General features: G+C 39.0%; 1 protein-coding gene across 1 annotated transcript in view; it reads right to left on the bottom strand.

The window, feature by feature from the left end:
• The window catches only part of FBN1 (fibrillin 1), a 226687-nt gene that overhangs the window by 71080 nt on the left and 135137 nt on the right, over positions 1 to 20470 (bottom strand). Inside the window, exons 16-30 of the mRNA XM_004687821.2 lie at positions 18768 to 18890; positions 17546 to 17698; positions 13858 to 13911; positions 12203 to 12328; positions 10652 to 10777; positions 10000 to 10119; positions 9628 to 9765; positions 8487 to 8537; positions 7044 to 7169; positions 4777 to 5004; positions 2789 to 2914; positions 2551 to 2679; positions 1628 to 1753; positions 1403 to 1528; positions 160 to 282 (exon numbers count right to left, since the gene is read on the bottom strand). Coding sequence (XP_004687878.1) covers positions 160 to 282; positions 1403 to 1528; positions 1628 to 1753; positions 2551 to 2679; positions 2789 to 2914; positions 4777 to 5004; positions 7044 to 7169; positions 8487 to 8537; positions 9628 to 9765; positions 10000 to 10119; positions 10652 to 10777; positions 12203 to 12328; positions 13858 to 13911; positions 17546 to 17698; positions 18768 to 18890 — 1875 coding nt within the window. The remainder of the gene's footprint in view (positions 1 to 159; positions 283 to 1402; positions 1529 to 1627; positions 1754 to 2550; positions 2680 to 2788; positions 2915 to 4776; positions 5005 to 7043; positions 7170 to 8486; positions 8538 to 9627; positions 9766 to 9999; positions 10120 to 10651; positions 10778 to 12202; positions 12329 to 13857; positions 13912 to 17545; positions 17699 to 18767; positions 18891 to 20470) is intronic.

The raw sequence follows: 20470 nt of genomic DNA, 5'->3' as shown, positions 1-20470 counted from the left end.
GATCTATACCAAAGATCTTAAAGACAGACACAAAGCTAAAACAAGTGACAAAACAAAGATATGAACTCAGGATGATCAGAATTCAAGCAAGGGTCCTGAACCACTCTATGCAGGGACCTGTTATTTAGAGATTTCAGAGACAGGCTAAAATCTACTCACCAGTACATGATCTCTGGTCGGGCATTAGCGCAAATCCTGGCTGGCAACTACACTCATAGCTGCCTTCAGAGTTTGTGCAGAAGGTCTCACACCCACCATTCATAATGCTGCATTCGTCGATGTCTAAGAAAAATGAAAAGATTATTATCATTTTCTGTATTTATTATCATGGACTGTGTTTAAAGTTTCCAGACATGGGTCAAATAAACAAAGAGCATCCTATAGCAACTGGAAGTCATTTAATTGCTAATTTCCTTAAAAAATTATTAATTGCCCATCTAGAGATGAGAACCCAATAGTGAAAGAGACCAGACACTATCCCTGCTTCATTATGCTTACTTGCGGCTGGAGCTAGATGAAGGATTAACTACACACTGCATGGTGTGTCACATGCTGGGAAGGAGAAGGACAGGTGTTAGGTGAACACATTCCACCATGACAACGGGAAGATGGATGAAAACCTCAGGGTCAGAGATTCAGTCGTAAACTTGACATTCAAATTAACTGGCTGAGGTTGCAATCTTTTCAAGAGCTAAGTAGTAATTCTGAGTTGTCCTGGGCCATGTTTCAGAAGGATTTGGGCTGATTTGTGGCTTTGGGTGGAAACCATGTGAGACTTGGCAGTTCTACATAATGTATAACCCAAGTCAGACAAAGACTGGAAGTTCCTACAAAGTTGTACTTTGACTTTGGGCACAATGAAGCTGCAGGGATTTCTGTGCCATTCTTGCCAGGATGCTAACCCTACAGAGGGCCACTACAAACCAAGACATTTGTCCCATGAAACCCCATCTTTAAGGTGTAAGACATGACCTACCATGGTCTTCTTTCCAATAATAGCTGAAGTCTCTGAACTGACCTAAGCCACTCAAGGGTAGAGACTGCACCCCACATTTTGGTTCACTTTCACCATGCTCCATTGATTTCAGCTGGTGAGGAGTCACTTGCTGACTGGTCCTGGTCTGCACATGCAGAACCAGAGGTGCCTACTGTTCTCTATGCACTCCAGCATGGGTCACAAGACCCTTGTCAGAGCAGAAACCTTCTTTACACTCCTTTTAACTGACTCTTTAAGCAAACAAAGGAGGTGCAATCCAACGATCATGAACCACAATGAGAAGAATTTTACTTACAGGGGAACAAGAAAGATTATGTCAAAGTAGCAAGTGATGGAAAAAGAAATCAGAGGAAATTGCTTGAGGCTTTTAGGAAGGGACTAGATAAAATAAAACATCAGACTTACCAACACAAAATAGCCTGTCAGGAGTTGAGTGATAGCCTGGGTTGCAGGCACACTGGTATTTCCCTATGAGGTTCACACAGCGGCCATGAGGGCAGAGGTTGGCGCTCAGTTCACATTCGTTGATATCTGTGTAGAAAATGAGAATAGTCCAATTCATGAGTTTTTGACTTTGGCAGAGATATGAATCGAATGTCTGAGCATACAGTGAATGGTCTTCGTCCTTACCTATACATGCTGAGATATTGGGGGACAGTTGGTGACCCGGAGGACATTCACAGCGGTAACTTCCATCCGTGTTAAGGCAAGTACCTCCACGGCACAGGAGAGGATCTCTCTGACACTCATCGATGTCTGCAGAATGGAAATGACCCATGTTTAGGATGTTGGGGTGCCCTGCCCAAGTCCTTGTGACCTGTCCAGTGTACCCTTGGGACAGTTGTTGGGACTTCTAGCTATTAATGGCTCATGGGCTCTATCTCTGTGTACCTCACTCAGAAATGCCTGAGAGGTGAAAGATTATATGCACCCCACCCCCCTACATCGCCCCTTCACCCAGTGGTAAGTTCCATCCATGGCCAATGACTGACTGAGTGTATGTAAACTTCTTCTTGCTTCAAGGTGGAACAACTTTCTGGTACCATCCATCTTCCAGGGCCCCCTAAGAGTTAGTCTAAAGTCCAAATGCTGCTGAACTCTTTTTTCTTCTCTCCTTTCCCCTGCCCTAAGCTGTTTCCCTCAGGTGTTGTCTACTTCCTTACAGGTGTTGTCTGAGAGAGCTCCCTTCAAAAAATCTCTATCTTAGCCTGGTTCCAAGTGAATCTGATCAAATGTGACCAGTTTAATCCACCTCCTTTTTGAGAAATATTATCCCTTTCTGTGATATGAAGCCTAGTATAGTGTATGCTTCAATTATTTTCTCTTCCAGTCATAAAACTCAGTTCTCAGGGAACCAAGTTAGAGGCCACCCACCACCTCACAGCATTCCTTCTGCATGTCAGTTTCCCTTTGCCACCAGCTGAGTCCTGAGTCACTAGTCAGGAGACCAGTGTACTCAGAAAGCAGGACAAATCCAGAACTTAGGCTATGAGTCAGCAAAGCTTAAGGTCTCTCTCTTTTTTTTTCCCCTTGCACTGAGCAAATGCACTTACCCATGCAGTTCTTCATCATCATGAATCCACTTTCATAACCTTCGTCACACTTGCATTCAAAGTCCCCTGGGGTGTTCACACACTGTCCTCGACCACAAAGATCAGGCGATATGCGGCATTCATCAATATCTGACAAAAACAGTAAGTGGCAGCAAATAAGTGCCAGTAAATCCTTGCAGCAACATGTTAAAGGTGAAGCATTCTAAAGGGCCTCCCTCCCCCCGAGCCCTTCACTGACCTGTGCAGTTCCTCTCCTCGGAATCAAGTGCAAAGCCACTGTCACACTTGCACTTAAAGCTGCCAATGGTATTCCTGCACTTCCCATGGGTGCAAAGGCTGGGAATCATCTTACACTCATTGATATCTTCAAGAAAGAGAAAATGTGGGGTAAGTGCATGAATAAACAACTATTTGAAACCCAGGAGGTAGGAGGGTCTTGATTTAGGATTATGTGATAATTCCAGAAAATGGGACTTTGTATGTATTTCTAGTCCTTTAAACTCCTACATTTTAGAAAGCACTGTTAAGGAAATGAGGAGTGTGTCTATTTGGACTAATAGAGCCCAGCACATTGACTGATACATACTGAACACTTAACAATTATATGTTAGGGCTCTCCCTAGGGTTGCAACGGGTTAAAGCACCACATTATGAAGCTCTCTGAAGCTACTGCAGCACGAGTTCCATCCCCCGCCAGGGAGCTGACCCAAATGGCCTGGCAGACCTCTCCTGACTCTCCCACTGCTCCCCTCAACAGTATATTTCAGTAGATCTGCCTGTTCTGTTCCCCACTCTGTCTCTGGTGAATCCTCTTACCCACCACATTTCTCACCTGTACCCCAGTTCTGTAAGCATAAATAAATAAATCTTTTAAAAAATTATATGTTGAATGAACGAGTAAGTGTTCTAACTCTAAATAGTGTCTATACTTAAAGCGTGTAGGTTATTGGATATACTGTCCCATAGCAACCAATAGAAAGTGTAGTGGAATGAGATACTCATTTGTGCTTTTTGATGCTTTTTTGGATATGCTGAAAATATGACAATTTCAAAGACAATGTCAGTTATAATTCAAATTATTTTCAAATAATTAAAATATTTTCTCAATATTATGTACCACTGAACTCTCATTGATATTATTAAAAGATTTCATTGCACAGTGTGAGACAGCATATGTACTGTATGGGTTTCTCCTGAAAAGGGCCTTTCCAATATAAGCCTGAAAGCTCAAGAAACACAAGTTCATTTCTACAAACTTTCATAAGAGACAGAGGGCAGACTAAACCTCAACACATCAAGTTATTCTATGAAAATTAATTGCCACTGTCTTTGGAAGCAATTCACTCAAGTTTCTTTAAATTTACTTAAGAGACATTTAAGAGAACCATCTAAAGACTGTCTCTAAACAGAATAATTTTAACTCCTAGGAATTCTTGGACCACACATTTGGTAGAAAAAAAAAGTCTATACTTTTTTGTATAAGGATAATTGAGGGATATTTATATACTCATTCCCTGTTTTTATAAGTTGACTTAGCTATGTAATATAATAACTAGGTCCAGACTTTCAAAACTTAACAGCAGACACAATGGGAAACCAACACAGAATTCTACACTGGGAACATAAACTGGGGTCTCTGAAAAACTGAATTTCTGAGTAACCAAATTTGGTTTTTCCATACACTGAAGTAAACATGTTCTATATCATTGCTCATAAAAAGTTGTATCAAGTTAGGAACTAGATTAAATTGGAAAGTCCTTATTTTTCACATGGATTGTAGATTCTAACATAATAAATTGAAATAACATTTGAAAAAGCATAGAACTGCATTAGCCACAGAATGAATTTTGCCATATTTGGACAAAGAAGCCCCGCCACCTCATTCCCACACTACTCAACCTCCTTTCTCTATATTCAGGTGATGTGGATGTTTCCAGTGATCAGACAAAAGGTACTAACTTATGGCTTTAGCAGGTTAAGACAGTATTGAAATCTACTTTGACACTTAAACATGTCTGGGATGTCTCATTATCTCCCGAGATGTAGAAAAAGAAAATCCATTGTAGTGTGAACCATTTACTCCCTATTACTCAGAAGGCACAAAATATGTGCTGCGATATCAAGACAGTCACCACCTGGATAGAATCAAAGTACAATCGTTGTCCCGTTTGTAGAACTTCCTGTGACTGTAGAAAGGAGAGCAACCAATCAGCAGAGCTGTTGTACCTTTGAAGAAAGGTTTTCCATTTGTTATTTCTTTTGTGGCGAATCCAGGTCCCCTGGGACAGAGCTCCTCATACTCAGGTGTGTTCCTCACAGGACACTCTTCACATTCCTTGGTACCCCAGGCTGCACCCACAGAGCAGCAGCAGGCGTCCATGCGGTGACGGCCAGCAATGGGCAGTGTGCACTCCTCATCATCATACATCATGTAGCAGGTTTCTGTGCGGATATCTGCCAGAGAGAGAAGAAGAGGCTTCATCAGGAAAGCTACTCTGTTTTCACTGCCCAACCCACCAGCACTGAGTTAGGCAAAATACAATACACATCACATTTGGCTGCAATCTTAGTGACTAAAATGAATTCTTTGTCTTCAAAAGTAACCCAGGTTTTGGGGTGGGTCTTCCTACCTCAATAGACACTCATCTCTTCAGCAGCTCATATATATTGGCAGCTCTGATTTGTGGAAAGTTTTCTTGGGGCTAGTTTTGCTAATTCTACATAAGGAGTAGCATGCTGAGAAATCCCACAGTGGTCTTCTCCCTGAACAGACATGCCCATAACCAATGCATGCAGGGCATGAGGTCCTGGCATCACCCTCTAGCTAGAAGAAAACTGTACTCTCTGTTGTTGGAGAACATTGAACTAGCTCCAACACCTTTTCCTCAGATCCACTTCATTTTTGGAGAGGTGGAATAGTGAAGAATGGCCTATTTGAAATTAAAGAGAAAAGGGAAAACAGCACAGAAGAGCCATTCACACCTCTTCTCAAGTATTTCTTTCACCTCCACATGTGCTTAAGTGTGCATTCTTCTGGATACACATGGGATACATCTAGCCTGAAGCCCAAATTCATGCGATTGTGAAAGAGCAACTAGACTAGAAAGAGCAACATATCACAGGTCAGAAGACCTGGAATTTGGTACTATTCTGGCACTAAAAAGTCACTTATCTTAGACAAATCATTCAACCCTCAGCCAGAATTTCCACATCTATCTATAAAATCATGTGGTATCCATCTCTCATGGGGTCACTGTGAGGCACAAAGAACATGTAATTAAAACATAAGACATAATCTTCTCTCTCTTTCTCCTTTACAATGCAGTCATTAATCATTCACCTAAGTGCCCAAGTTTCCTTTAATGCTATAGAAAGCTTCTGAAGCTTTTATTTAAATTGCTGTTATTAAGAAGGGTCATTTTAAAATAAACCTTAAATTGAACACTGAAGCATCTTTCAACAACTGAAGAACCTGGAAGAAGGTTCTCATTAAATGCAGATTGCTTTTAAACAAAGAAGCTAAGACAGAATTAGATTAACTGACATCCACAGTTACAAAAAAAAAATGCTAGCCTCTGAATTCCAAATTTTTATCCCATATTGCTTACATTATAAACCATAAGTTCTATATTTAAAGGTTTGTTAGTTTTAATTTGTAAATGATCCAAATCTCTTAACCACGTACCACTTTCTTCACCACCTCCTAAGATCCTTCACTAAAGGCCCTGCAGAGGAATATGCTTTCACATACATGATGTGACTGAACACCATTTGTGGTGTCAGGGGCTCAAAAACCAGTGATCCAGTGTTATATTACTGGCACTCAGAAGCCATAGCTGTAATGTCCGGATAAATCTGCTAGACAGCATAAAACGATTTTGGGGTCTCAGATTTGCTGCCACTATGACTCCACAGGGTAGGTTTTGAAGAATTCAAAGTTATATGTCCAGTCTTTTCCACATCATGGTCACTGTGGGTCTGGTAATTGGCATGGAGAATCCCAGCATGACTAGGAGTGACAATCTCTTGTGTTCACACCTCAAAACTGTGGCACTCTTTACTTATGATATCCACAGGGTGTCCTCAAGGACATGAACTTGAGGCCATTGGTAGGATATTCCTACCAGACTGGCTATAGTACCCAACTATGTGAGTTTCTTTCACCACTGATCTGAATCCTATAGTCCATGGTACATGGAGAGGAAACTTATGAGCTCTGGAATAACAACTGTGAGGGTAGAGATGATGGACTAGTTATAAATCAGTAAAAAACTATAGCTTTTCTTCATTATGTTTCTTCACTCTTTTTATAAAGAAGAAACAAAAAGCTTGAGTCAGAAAGGATATTTGTCAAGGAAGCCATTATGGATTCCAGTGGCAAAGCTGGATTTGTATCTGTACTTGGAATTAAGTGTTCAGCTCTATCTTGTTCACTGATTTCTTAATATCCTTTAAGAAATGATCATTAGAAAAGAAATGAACTGAGGATTTACCTAGGCAGATCCTCCCGGTGGCATCCAAAGTCATCCCATTGGGACAGTGACACTTAAATGAACCCCTAGAATTAACACATACGCCATTTTTGCATACTCCTGGGAACACTTCACATTCATTTATATCTATGAAAAAATAAATGAAGTTAGTATATCTGTGTAATATCACTCTGCTTGTTACAGTCACGGAGTCACAATTATTCTCATAACACACTTAACAAGTTCACAAAATGAGCTTGATTCCAAATAGTTCATGTAGAATTTCTAATCTGTCTGAATATAAATCAGATCCAGTCCTTACTACTAAACCCATTAAGAGTTTTTCTTCTGAGAAAAGCAGAGAAGTCCCCCCAAAGTGTATAACTAGTACAAAGTTGCAACGGTCTCCGACTATTGTCAAAACCTTGGGATCTCTGCTTGAATTGGGGAAAGTTGAAAGATGCTCATTCTTTCATTATTCACTCAATCTCTTTTAAACAAACCAGTTCTTCCCAGTTTACTTAATGACAGCAGTTATGTTCTCGGCACTTAATTTGGAAAAATATTCACCATCAGGTTAATCCAAAGAAAGGCATTTACTGACCAGTGCCAAAAAAAAAAAGGAAGGTTCGCTAAGAAATTCACACACTGTGTCTCTATTTAGAAGAAATGACTTTCTAAGCCAAGGCTGCTGAAAATAGTATTCTTAATCTTTCCTTGTAAGAGAGATAAATGGAAAGGGAAAATTTACCTTTGGGTTTTTTTTTTTAATATTATTCTTCAGATCACTTTTATACCAAAATGTGCAGCTGATGTCAGATAAGTTATTAACAGTGGGTCTGAAGCAGAGATAGGCCAAAGAATTCAGTCATCATTTGGAAAGGAAAACCTTGGGTGGGGGGGCTTGTGTTCCTCTTTATTTTAGCAGAAATAAAAACTTCATTTCATTCCACATATGGGACTAATTGCTGTTTTTAAAATTTTTCAGCTGCTGTGTCATGTCAGGTTGTGTTAGTCAGCCTGACCTATGTCTATCTGGGACTCCATGAGAAAGCATCCAGCAAGCTGGAGAGAATCCACATAGACTTTCAAAAATGAGGCAATAGAATATTTTCATGACCATCAAGCAAACAAACCAAACTAGGACAAACCAATAAAAATGTAAATTTTACAGCCTCATCAAAGGCTTCCATTTTTTCTTTTTGATAGGTAGCAATTTTGAAATGCAGTCACTTTAAACTGTGGTCAGCCTAAAGGGTTCTAGCCACCTGTCTTTTGGTCATGGTGATCTGAGACTAGCAAAAGCATGTATATGTTTGTAAAGTGAACATTGGTCATGCTCCACAGGTCTCATTTCTTTATCTCTGCTGCATTTTTCTCACTGTGAAGATAAATGACAGATTTATCCAGTAAAGTAGACACAAGCAGTCTTCATTTATGGTTTATATATAATCAAAAAAATACCTTCACATTGTGTTCCTTTGATCCTTGAAAAGCCTTTACCACAGATGGGATCTACAACACAAACAAACAAATAAAAACCAAATTTGAGATAACAAATTCCAGAGTGGAGTAGGAAACTGAGCACTCAGGGCTCAGCTTTGCATCAGATAGAAAGGTTTAATGATGAATAATGGTTCCTTTCCATCAACCAGTTTTTTGAAAGAAAATCTGTGCCCTTGAAAAGCTTTGGATCCCTAATCATAAGATTCCAAAGATAACCCATTAGAACTGCTGATCCAGGAAAGAAACACCAGCTAAGCACATTGCAGCATGGTGACAGAAAACAATAAAGTATGTAAATATATACAATTACTGCCCCAGACATGGCCCTTAGCTTCCTATCTGACAAGATGTTTTAATTCATCAGAATTAAATTTTCTAATATTCTAATGTGAACCTAAGTGAATAAAATATTGGACTTCTCCTTTATTAAAAAAAAAAAGTGAAGGCCGTCCCTTGTGGCGCAGCGGGTTAAAGCACAGCACTGAGAAGCTAAAGCCACTTCCGCATAAGTTCAATTCCTGCCTGCCCGGGAGGTGACCACATGGCGAGGCAAACTCCCCTCACCCGCCCGCTGCTCCCCTCAGCAGTGTACTTTGTGGATCTGCCTGTTCTGCTCCCCACTCTGTCCCTGGTGAATCCTCTCACCCTCTGCATCTCTGGCTTGTACCCCAGTTCTGTATGAGTAAATAATAAACAAACAAACAAACAAACAAACAAATAAACAAATAAATAAAATAAGTAAATAAAATAAGAAAGAAAAGAAATGAAATGGAATAGGGCACTGCCTGGTGGCGCAGCGGGTTAAAGCACAGCAATGAGAAACTAAAGCCACTTCCCCAAGAGTTAGATCCCCGCCTGCCCTAGAGGTGACCGCATGGCAGACCTCTCCTGACCCTCCCGGAGCAGCGTACTTCGTAGATCTGCCTGTTCTGCTCCCCACTCTGTCTCTGGTGAAGCCTCTCGCTGCCCCTGAGCCTCTGGCCTGTACCCCAGTACACAAATATGCACAAATAAATAAAAATAAAAATAAATCTGTATGCACAAATAAATAAAAATAAATCTTAAAAAAGTGAGAAGCAGATGGGCACATTTCTCTCACCGACTTGGCAGAGGGTACATGGGCTCCCCCAGGCAGCACCAAGGGAGGAACAGCATTCAGACTTCAAGGTGGCACCATTGATGTTGATCTCACATCGCCCATCGATGACAGTCTGCCAGCAAGTACCCTTGATGGTTTCTGCAGGGGGAGAGGGATGATGTTTACTAGATGCTTAACAGAATCTTCATAAAAAAATCTGAACATGTCTATTATGGTATATTGCTGAATTTCAGCAATAACAGAGTCATGACAAAATGATAAGGATCATTTTGAATCTCACTCCTTCATACAGTAGCTCTTTACAATACAGGTAGACATTCAATAGAGCAGCACTGATAAACATAGGAAAATCATTTTCTGAGAGATAAATACCTATGCAGATGGTTTTTGTTGCATCCAAAGTACTTTCAGGAGAACATTCGCAAATGAAAGATCCTGGACTGTTCTTGCAGACACCATTAATGCAAGGGTTTGATTCACATTCATCGATGTCTAAAATAAAAGCAAGTCTATGTTACTGCTGAAAGCTAGTTCTTAGACATGAATGAATACTTAAATTTTGGCCCCATTGCTACCACATATTTTTTGGCCTAAATATTTCTTTTCTCAGATAAGATGAAATGCCAAGAATTATAACTAAGTACATCACTATAATATAGAACCTGGTACACAGCTAAGTTTATCAGAAAATCTAGAGTAAATGTTTGGTTTCTGAATTACTAATCAAGAAACAAGTTTATAATGTTTTCATCTATCAAATCATTACAAATAAAATAATATTTGCAACAAATGCAAAAAGAATATTCTCAAATGACATTGAAACACAAAATGGCAAGTAAAACAATTGCAGGTAAGTACTGTCAGTGGCTAACAAAGAGGATATAAGTGCCATTTAGAATCACAGAACCTCAACTAAAGTGACAGGATAGTCTCAAATAGAAGTGGCAATAATTCATTTCATGCTTTCTAATGGGATTGCAAAAGACAGCAAAGTACATGGTATAAGAACAAAAAGGTAGTTTACCTTCACAAGTTTTTAGTTCAGGCTTGTATATAAATCCCTTGGGGCAGGTACAGACAAAACTCCCAGGAGTGTTTCTACATTGCCCATTGTCACAAAGCAGACTATTCAATGCACATTCATTAATATCTGGAAAACCAATGAAAGTGAGCTATTAAAAGAGATATCCCTTGCCTGAAATTTCTGTGTTCTTTCACATTAGACATATTCAATTCAAGTAAAAAGGCAAAACTCCCTAAACACTGTTTTTTGCTTAAATTTTAGGAAAATAGGATCTTGTCCTGATTATCTACAAATCTACAGTTAGCAGACAACATTGAACCCTCTTCAGTCTTTAACAGGAAGACAACCTGGATTTTCTGGAAATTATTAATCTTCACTTGATGTAATTGTTTCATTATGCAAGAATTAAAATGACTAATCTTATTAATTAAAGAAGCCAAATAAATCTTTAGAAGGTGATCAATCTTTGATGTGTTATTTTCAGGGTGAGTGCTTCTTCTTTAGAATAATTTAAATAGCCTCTAAGTTTATAAAATATGAAACAATCTATAAAGTTTATAACTGTGAAGAGAAATTTATACTCAATATTCAGAAAGCAGGGAAAAACTTGCTTCTAGACAAACAAGTCCATCTGATGCAAAACCTAGCTTTTATATTTATATTACTTCGATAATTTAGAAAGTGTAGAAATGACAGTTTATTATACTCCTTTGAAGTAAGCTATATCACATAGTCAGTAAAATAGAGGTTATAAATTCACAAGGAATGTTTTACACATTACAAGATCCAGATTAGACCATCATTTAATATGTTGGTAGACCTAACATAAAGCTCACACAAATTCAGCGCTGGAGAGCTGCATGGCTTCACAGAAATAAATACACATAAATCAATAACATATTTATAAAGTACTTACAGTATGGGAAAATTGAGTATGAAGTAATGTTATTGTCTGAGAAAACAGCCTGTTAAGAATTCAGTCAAAATAACATAAGGAAATCTAACACTTTCCAAAAGGGCCATATTGGAAAGTCTTAAACTTCAATGATGTCAGAAGAATTAAATTAAAGAAGTGAGGGTTGGAGCAAATATTGTACAAAATGAACAATGATGTAAGAAAATAAAAACGTTTCAAAGTTAAACAAAAAAGTAACCTCACAAAGTTTGGTGGGGGGGTAAACGAATGCCTAGAAAACTGTGTGAGAAATAGCTGCAGTGAGTCTTTGATTCCTATCTTCGATCTCTGAACATAATCTGAATACAAACTTATGACTGTCTTGATGGTAATGGATCCAACTTTGGACCCAAAGACACACCTATTTTTTTTCTCCATACCAAAAGACTCACTCTTTTATGGAGTGAATCTGATGTCATTATTCATAAATTTTGAGGATTCCACTAAATAAATTTTAGTCAATCAAGGCACATATGTGCCATGCTCACACTCATAACATTTGTCCAGTCCTTTAAGCTATTCAAGGCTAGTTCCCTCTAAGCAATGGAAGAATGTATGATGCATAAAATGCCTTAGAAACAGGTGGCACTACTTACCGACACAATTTTTCCCAGATGAATCCACCTCATATCCTGAGTTGCATATACATTTGTAGGTCCCACGGAGATTTTCACAAATTCCATTCGGGCAAATGTCAGGGTCTAATGCACATTCATTTATATCTGCACCACAAAAGTTCAAAATCAGTAACATTCTAAGTAAACTTCAAATGTACTATCAAAAATAACATCACAATGAATGCAATGCCCTTAGGAGCTCATGTTAAGAAAGGTTTCCTTTTGATAAGAAAGCTTGTGCCCTTTTCTCACTACAAGATATTTTGAGTCAAATCTTCCTCTTACTAGTTCCTGAAAAAGTTGGTATTTGAACTGGAACTACAATGCTACCAATCCTTAATCAAACTGAGGGAGAACTCTTGGACTCTTTCTGGTCATAATACCCCGCTGAAAAATAAATCCATTGCAGAGCTGAAGCCCCTATGACTGGTCTTTTCTGCCACTAGCCTGTCCCTGTGTTATCTACCTTCTACACTACCAAAGGGTGTCACATCCTCAAAGCCAGGTGATTGTATCCTGGTTATGCTTTTGTGAGTTCAATAATATCCTCAGGGTTAAAATCAAATATGAACTCCTTGTTTATTTACTTAAAATATCTCTCTTCTACAACAGTACAATTCCCTTTTCACCTATGTCAGGATTATCTGGAACAACCCAAATGGGTACCACAACCACTAAAACACCACCTGCTCTGGGAAAGTTTCTGCTACTGTGTAGAGTGAGTCCCCTTAGTCTTTTCCCTCATGAAATAATGGCCACAGATGTTGCAGTTGCGGAACAGCAACCAATGAATGGCCAATCTCAAATCTCAAATGGCTCAACTTTTCCATAAAGCCAGGTTAACATTTTTTTTTTCTTCTCCAGTTCCCTATCACTATGTATTCCTCCCATGATGCCTTCATTACAGATTTTTCTTAGTTCCCTTTTCTCCTTCAAGTACTCCCTCAACACCTCCATCTACACATAACAATGAACTCAATCAAACTGAATGAACTGACCACCCATTCAGCCTGGTCACCTTTTCTCAGATCATTCCTGAATCAATTCATTTAGCTTTTCACTAATAAAAAAATCCCTTTCACTTTCTTGCCACCCATTTTTTCACTTGTTCCCATTTTATTGTTTAATTTCTTTCATGGCATTAACATACCTGAGATTCTAACTCCTACACTGAATCATTTCATCTCTTGTGCGCAAATTGTTGTCACTGGTAACAATATAATATGGCTCCCTTTTGCTATCTCATAAGCACTCTACTTGACAGTTAATAAGTCATTCAGAATGTGGATGGGTAACAGCTCCATTGAGTCCATATCTCTGAATTGTACTTGTCAGTGGAGAACTCAGAGGAGGGTCAGGCTGCTCCTACATGTGAATGAGTGGCCACAGTCTCTGTATCTCATTTATAGTCCCCCACCAATCCCTCACCCTGGGAGAGCACCCACCTTTCAGCACCAAGCCCACACCCACTGTGCCATAGCTGTCCACTGGTGCTTTTAGGGGACTAGGTACAATATACAATATGGCCAGAAAGGGGGCTAGCAGCATGGTATGAAAGGCCAAGGAAACTGGCAGGATGGCCCAATGCTCCTCCACACATGGGTAAGGTAGTAAATTTCAAAACAAGTCCTTACCACTGCCTGCTGACGTCATGCCTGGCCCACTGCTGCAGAGTGCCTGATATTCCGCTGCAATAAATTAACAGATAGTAAATGATTCCCTTGTCTGTGGCACAGGTCGATCCTGCCTTGGCTTTGCACACATCATTTCCTCCAAAGTGAGTGGAACTGAAATAAAGTGGTAACGGAAAAGGAGGCATCTCCTGGGGAGTCACCTTTACACCAGGCTCCCATTTTAAAGGCCCCGCATCACCTAGGAAAGGAGCTTTTAAGCACATAGGCAAGTCCAGAAATTCCTTGTGCAAAGCACTTTAGGAAAAGGTGTTTTTCCTATAACTTGATTTTGTTCACCAGGGAACACTTTACACTTAACAGTGAGATGTGTCTGTTAAAATGCGGTTTCTTGACTGTTAATAAAACATTTCTCCCTCTGTCTTGGGAATAATTTTGTTTCTCAGTTTGAGCTGGTTTTTTTTTTTTTTTTCAGGACAATCAAGCTCTTCACATCTTCTCATTTTTCTTTGTAAATTCACCAGCCCCCACTCAAAAGACACAAACAGTTTCTACACTTGTGTCTCAGGATACTTTTAATGTTCATATTCATTAGAACACTAGATTCATCCTATGTGATAAACCCATAGGAAAGTATTGCACAATGCAAAAACTGTGAGAACTTATTGAAGTATACAGAATAAGTTCTCAAATCTGTGATGGAATCAGATTCTATCTCTGAATATTGACATACCATTTTACATACAAGTCCAATGGTATTTAGAGGGCCATAAGAGTGAATGGTGGAAAATGAATGGTACTTTATCCAAACAAAAAGCCCAGTGTGTCCTTTTAGTCATTCATCGCTTCTGTAGTTACAGAAGGTAAAATACAAATCACTTGTGCTAGTCGCAGGAGATCTGGATATTAAAGACAGATCTCTGTAATGAGGTCCTTAGCACCTCACTGCTGAGGCAGAGTTCTTAGACTTCTGAGTCTGGAAAACTGCATGCTTGATGACTGTGGAAGCAAATGAGCTATGCAGACAATGCCTTCTAGCAAATATAAATTTGAGAAAAGTGAAGAAATCCCTTAATTTTTCAGAGATCCTAAAAGAGGCCAACAAAGGAACAAATAGGAAGGGGTATTTGAAAGCCAAGAACTAGGAACAAAAAAACACATCCTCCTCCTTCTCTCACGTCAGCAATGAATTAAAACACTCATGAAATACTGTAAGTAATAAAGCAGGAAAACAAAATCATGCCAGTTTTGTAGAAAGCACTTTTACAGTTCAGTCCAGTGAGATGATGTTTGGCTTAAATGTAGGGCAAATTATGTCATTGTTCTTTTCCCATTTGGGCAAGATCTGGACTGGACTATTTTCTCCAGTGAATTTAGAGCAGCATAGGATTGAAAGCTGATGACAAAGCTTATTGCTGGGACTCTTGGGAATAAGCTCTTTCTCTCTGTTAATTTCCTCCTCTATAAATTGGAGATAATGATACTCAAGTCACATGGTCATTCTGCAGATTATTGAGAGAACATGTAAAATACTGAGCACTACACCTGGGCTCGAGAACTTAATGAATGATGTGACTGAGCTAACTCAGTGTTGTGCCATGGAGACACTGGGATGGGGACAGATGAGGAAGTTGACAAGAATTACACTCCTGTTGGTTGAACTGACCAATTTTGCTGAGGAGGAACTGCTCAGTAGTCAGTGAGAAATAATATCATATATATCTTGCTTAATTTCTACAGCACAAAGTTGAACTTTAGATGTTGCATAGTTGGAGTTTATTGTTCAATTAACTAAGGAGCTTCTTTCTTCATATTTTCAGTAGCTTTCAAATCTCCCCCTCTCCTAAAAATGAGGGGTGCCCTACATTCAGATTTTTTCATGATTTGGCAAGTTCATACACTACAGGGCACGGAAACCAAAGAGCATGAAATCACTTCCCTGTGTGAGCCGTTTTATTTATTCAAACATGACACAGAAACTTTAGTTCTCTTTAAGAAATCTAGCCCCTTTTGGTCATCCTTTGATAAAACTACTCATTTTCTTATGTATCACAACAAATCTTTGAAGATGTATTTAGTTCAGATGGTATGTGAAAACAAAGAACTATATGCATCCAGGAGCCTGGATTCTAAGGTTTGAGACTTTTATTCATTCAATATGCAGAGAATCACCTGTCTCCTCTTACATACTGCTCTGAAATGTGAAAGTAACATACGAATGTATGATATTAATAATATAAACTATAAAGTTACAAACCAGTATTTTTGCTGGATTAAATTATACTTGTATACTGTGTAACCAGTATCTTTGCTGGATTAAATCATATTTGTATACTTGTACATATTTAATGGATTGGTAATTACACATAAGATAATAATTTGTATGTTACCCACCTGGTAACATAAGTAGCCAGATTTCTTTTTTAAAATCAAATTTTATTGATTTGTCTTTCTTCACAAGACTATATATTTGTGAGAGTGCCCATCATACTCAACTATCCACATGTTCACTCCTTCTGCACCAAGGAGCCAGTGTGGCATGATTATCTCTCAATTTCTGGCTTCTTTCCCTCAGAATAATCACCTCAAGTTCCCCCATTTCTCTTCAATTCTTCCATTTAGCTTTCTCTTCCGTCCCATAATATGTTTTAATTTCTAACTCTATCATTTCAAATGTTACCATTTAAAAAATTACAAATGCTTAAAAATTGAGTTAATCTTTAATTAAGTACATCTGGGCCAGAAATGAACTAACTGTATCTTAGATGTATAACCAAGCAGAGCTACATGCTTTTAATATTAGGTCTAATTCTATTTTAAGACATTAGAAATCAAATGCCAGGCTGCTATAAAATTATGCGCAAATGTTTTTAGTCTATTGCTTTAATTTCAATAAATTATTTTTGCATTACAAATAGAAATAATTTACCACTAGAGAGGATCTTCTGCATGACCGAAGATAACTCACTTTGTAGGTAAGAAAACTAAGGATCACTTTCTCATATTATTCTATGTTACAAATATGTTTACTAAAATAAGCCATCTCAAATTCATTTGAAAATAGATGAGAAAATTCCTAAATAAAACTCCACAAAGAACTAAATCCCCCAATTAAGTAATTTGCCTGCCTGTGGTTAGAAAGCAGAATTCTGACTCACTGACCAGCTTTCTTTTCACCACGCCATGTCACTTCAAATTGAGAAAAATACTTTTTCCCCAGGGTTGAATAAAATCATTTAGGAAAAGCACACCTAAATCAACATAAGGGATGTGAACAAAATTCCAAATGGCCTTTTGGAAACAAGTTGTAAATATTCGGGTAATCTGAAAATTATTTACTTTTACACCATGTAAAAGTATGCTTTTATAATAGTTCCTGCAAAATGCAAACACTGTGAAACTACTTTAGCAAACAAGGCAAGTTGCATGTATTCCAAAGAGCATGAATATTACTGAGCAGGAGGAGTTTAGACGGAAGGCACAAATTTGCTGTCTCTCCCAAATGATTGTTAGGTTGGGGCAGTAATGTGTAATCGAGCCTAGCCCCTGCCAAAACGCAGGACACCCTGGGAAGGTACATGACGTCCCTGGAGACCATGACGGAATCCTTCCCTGTGACCTCCATAAATGCAAAGACTGTGGATGGCGGCAGGAGGCTGGCGGTGCGAGGGTATCTCCACGAGCCACATACCTGAGTTCTGTGCAGGACATGGCTGGCAAGGCTCCCCAAACGCATACTCAGTGCTGGCACAACAGCATTCAGATTTAGTCACAGCACCAAACAAGGGCTTCACACATTGGCCTCTCTTGTATCCGCCATAGCATGTACTCCGCATGTGTGTGTCTAAACAGGAAGAAGCATCTGTCATCACACTGTCACTTCAAACAGATTGAGCCATCCAGGTCAAAGCTGTGGCTCGCTTTATTTATCCACCGTCCCTGTTCTATAAGTCACAGAGAATGCCTTTGCCAGGAGGGCTCCACAGAAAACAAATTCAAACAAAACAAGCCACCTTCAGCTTCCAGGCACTGGAATGGCCTGCCCAGCTCTTCTAGTTCCTAGGAATTATAATGGTCAACTGTGACTCCCTTAAGTGCTGGGATTAGGTGTCATTCATCTTTGTCTTTCCCAGGCCTGGACGGAGCAGGCCCTTAATAAACGCTGAATGAATGATGGATGACTGTTGACTCTGACACCCTGATAAATAAGGTCTTTATTAGAAATGTGACCTACCTCAAAATAAACATGCAATTATTGAATGTCTGAATTAGATGTACTTTCATAAAGGACCAAGTTTAATCTGTGAAAGGTTCACTATGTAAATCTGTAGATGTGGGTCAACAAAGCAGTATTTTACCAGGGAAGGGGCTTCCAGCTGTGCCCAATCCTTTTCTAATACAAAGGGTTTACTGATTACTTTCCTTAAAACTAATTTGGATAAAATTTGTGTCTATTTCGCAATAAACCTCAGACTTCCCAGAAAGCCACATCAAACTACTATTGCGTAAGTTTCTTGATTATCCACAACCACCTTTGTTTTCTATAGTTTCCTTTGGATATTTTATTTCCTTTAAAAATTCACCCTGCGATAATGAGCCTATCCTGGCCAATTTCAAAAACAACTGTCAACTGAAGAAGGTTGGAGAAAATGGAGGACAACTACATAATGAAAGAGAAAGGAGGGAAGAAAGGGAAGAAACCCCTTGTTTTTTCATTTCTCTAGGTTCGTTTTTTTCTATCTCCTCAATGAACAGCCAGCCTATGAAAGAACAGAAACCGACTCAGTATGTTTTGTTATTCAGCAGATATGGAGGACATTGTTCCTCCACAGTGGGTACATTTGAGATTGGTGGGCTTTCCTGACTGACAGGGGTAAGTGTCTAGCATGCATCCAGCCATGGCTTGAACTCACCCACGCACACACGTCCATCCAGACCCACGGCCAGTCCGGGAAAGCACTCGCATCGGTAGGAACCATCGGTGTTGACACAGCGCCCGTTCATGCAGATCCCAGGGGTTTCGCACTCATTGATATCTGTGGTGAGGAAAAGCACTTTTATCGGACCCATAATATGCTTACAATTCTGATACAACACTTGCTATGACTCCATGAAATGTATTGCCATTTTCCTTTGGAGGAATAGTAACAAAAGTTGAGATAAATATCTGAGTCTACTTTTTCATAGAGATCTATGTCAATAATAATCTGCCAAGCATTTTTTTTAATCAAAAAATAAGAATATCAAAAGCAAGGTTAGAATTGGAGGAAGAAATAAAGTGATGGCTAAAGAGCAAGGATCTTGTGTCATGTTTTGCATGGAAGAAGCCTAGCGGGACATTGGCCTACATCCTTTACTTGAACAGGGGACCTTTTCTTTTGATTTCTTTCTTTTAACTGGGGCTAGCCATGCATCACTCATGCCTGAACTCACTGGAACAATTAGCCTAAAACTAACGCCTTAATGGAACAACACAGAAAAGTAACAGCAAATGAATATAGATGATTTTAATGACCCTGCCTAGTCATCACTACCACTGTGGACACCAGGCTCCAGCAAAGAAAAATCTTTCTTAAGCATGACAAACATTGTATAGTATCATATATGTAGACTTTGGGTAATCAGGTAAAAGACTTTATTGGACACATACTAATAATAGCAGAGATTCCCCCCCGCCCCCCCCCCCCCACTTACTCTGGGGAAGAAGAAATGGTACCAAAGTCATGTTTTAGAAAAACGTGTTAACACTTAAAGGAAGACATTTTATAACAACACCGTTTATAATACACAAGCAGTGTATGTGACTATTTCCTTTTTCTGACCTTAAAAAGGCAAATTGAAACTGAAACACCTCTGCGTTTTCCTTAGCCTGTGTTGTTTGGCACAAAATTTGTTGAGATGGTCCAAGATTCCATGTACAGATTGTATTTTAAAACAGCAGTTATATTTAAATATGTGAACTCAAATTGGTTCAGTTAGTCGGGTCACCTTTCTGTTCAGGTTGAGATCTACAGTAAAACAGTGGTGTCTACAGCCTGAAAAGTAACATCAAAGCTTTTTCACTGGGACAGAGAAGTAGCAGATCCAGAGGGTATTGCTCAAAGAGAGCAGCTTCGACTTTCAGAGTGATCAGGGGGCTATGCTGTCCAGAGTAGTTAACTGGAAAGATCAAGTTGGCATTGTTTATTCAGCGTTGAACAGTTACATCTTTGTAGGCTCAGAACTAAGTGCTCAGCACTAAGAGAAAATCTTGCCTCATGATGCTAAGAGGGAATTCATGGAAAAGAAGAAATTCATCATACATGGGATTGCTTTTATTCTTTCCCCCTTCCTTTATTTTTATTACAGTGTGTATATTCTGTTCTCCTGACACACCAGAGAAAAGAAGACTTAGGTAAAAATATGCAACCTTCTCTCCTTCATTTCTCTTTCCTCTAACTCTGATTTTTAAGTCAGAATGCTAAACAAATCTTTTGAATCAATAAGCATTTCTGAACATACAGAACAACAGTTCATCTATTGATGAGAAATGCACTGGTTGCAAATGGTAGCAAAATCTGGTTTCACTGATGAGATCATAATGTGTTCTGAGATAGTTCTGGCAACCTGTTGGCCA

The sequence above is a fragment of the Condylura cristata genome, unplaced genomic scaffold, assembly GCF_000260355.1.
Source record: "Condylura cristata isolate star-nosed mole 26May11 unplaced genomic scaffold, ConCri1.0 scaffold00023, whole genome shotgun sequence".
Classification (NCBI taxonomy): domain Eukaryota; kingdom Metazoa; phylum Chordata; class Mammalia; order Eulipotyphla; family Talpidae; genus Condylura; species Condylura cristata.
This window is presented reverse-complemented; position numbering and strand designations above follow the sequence as displayed.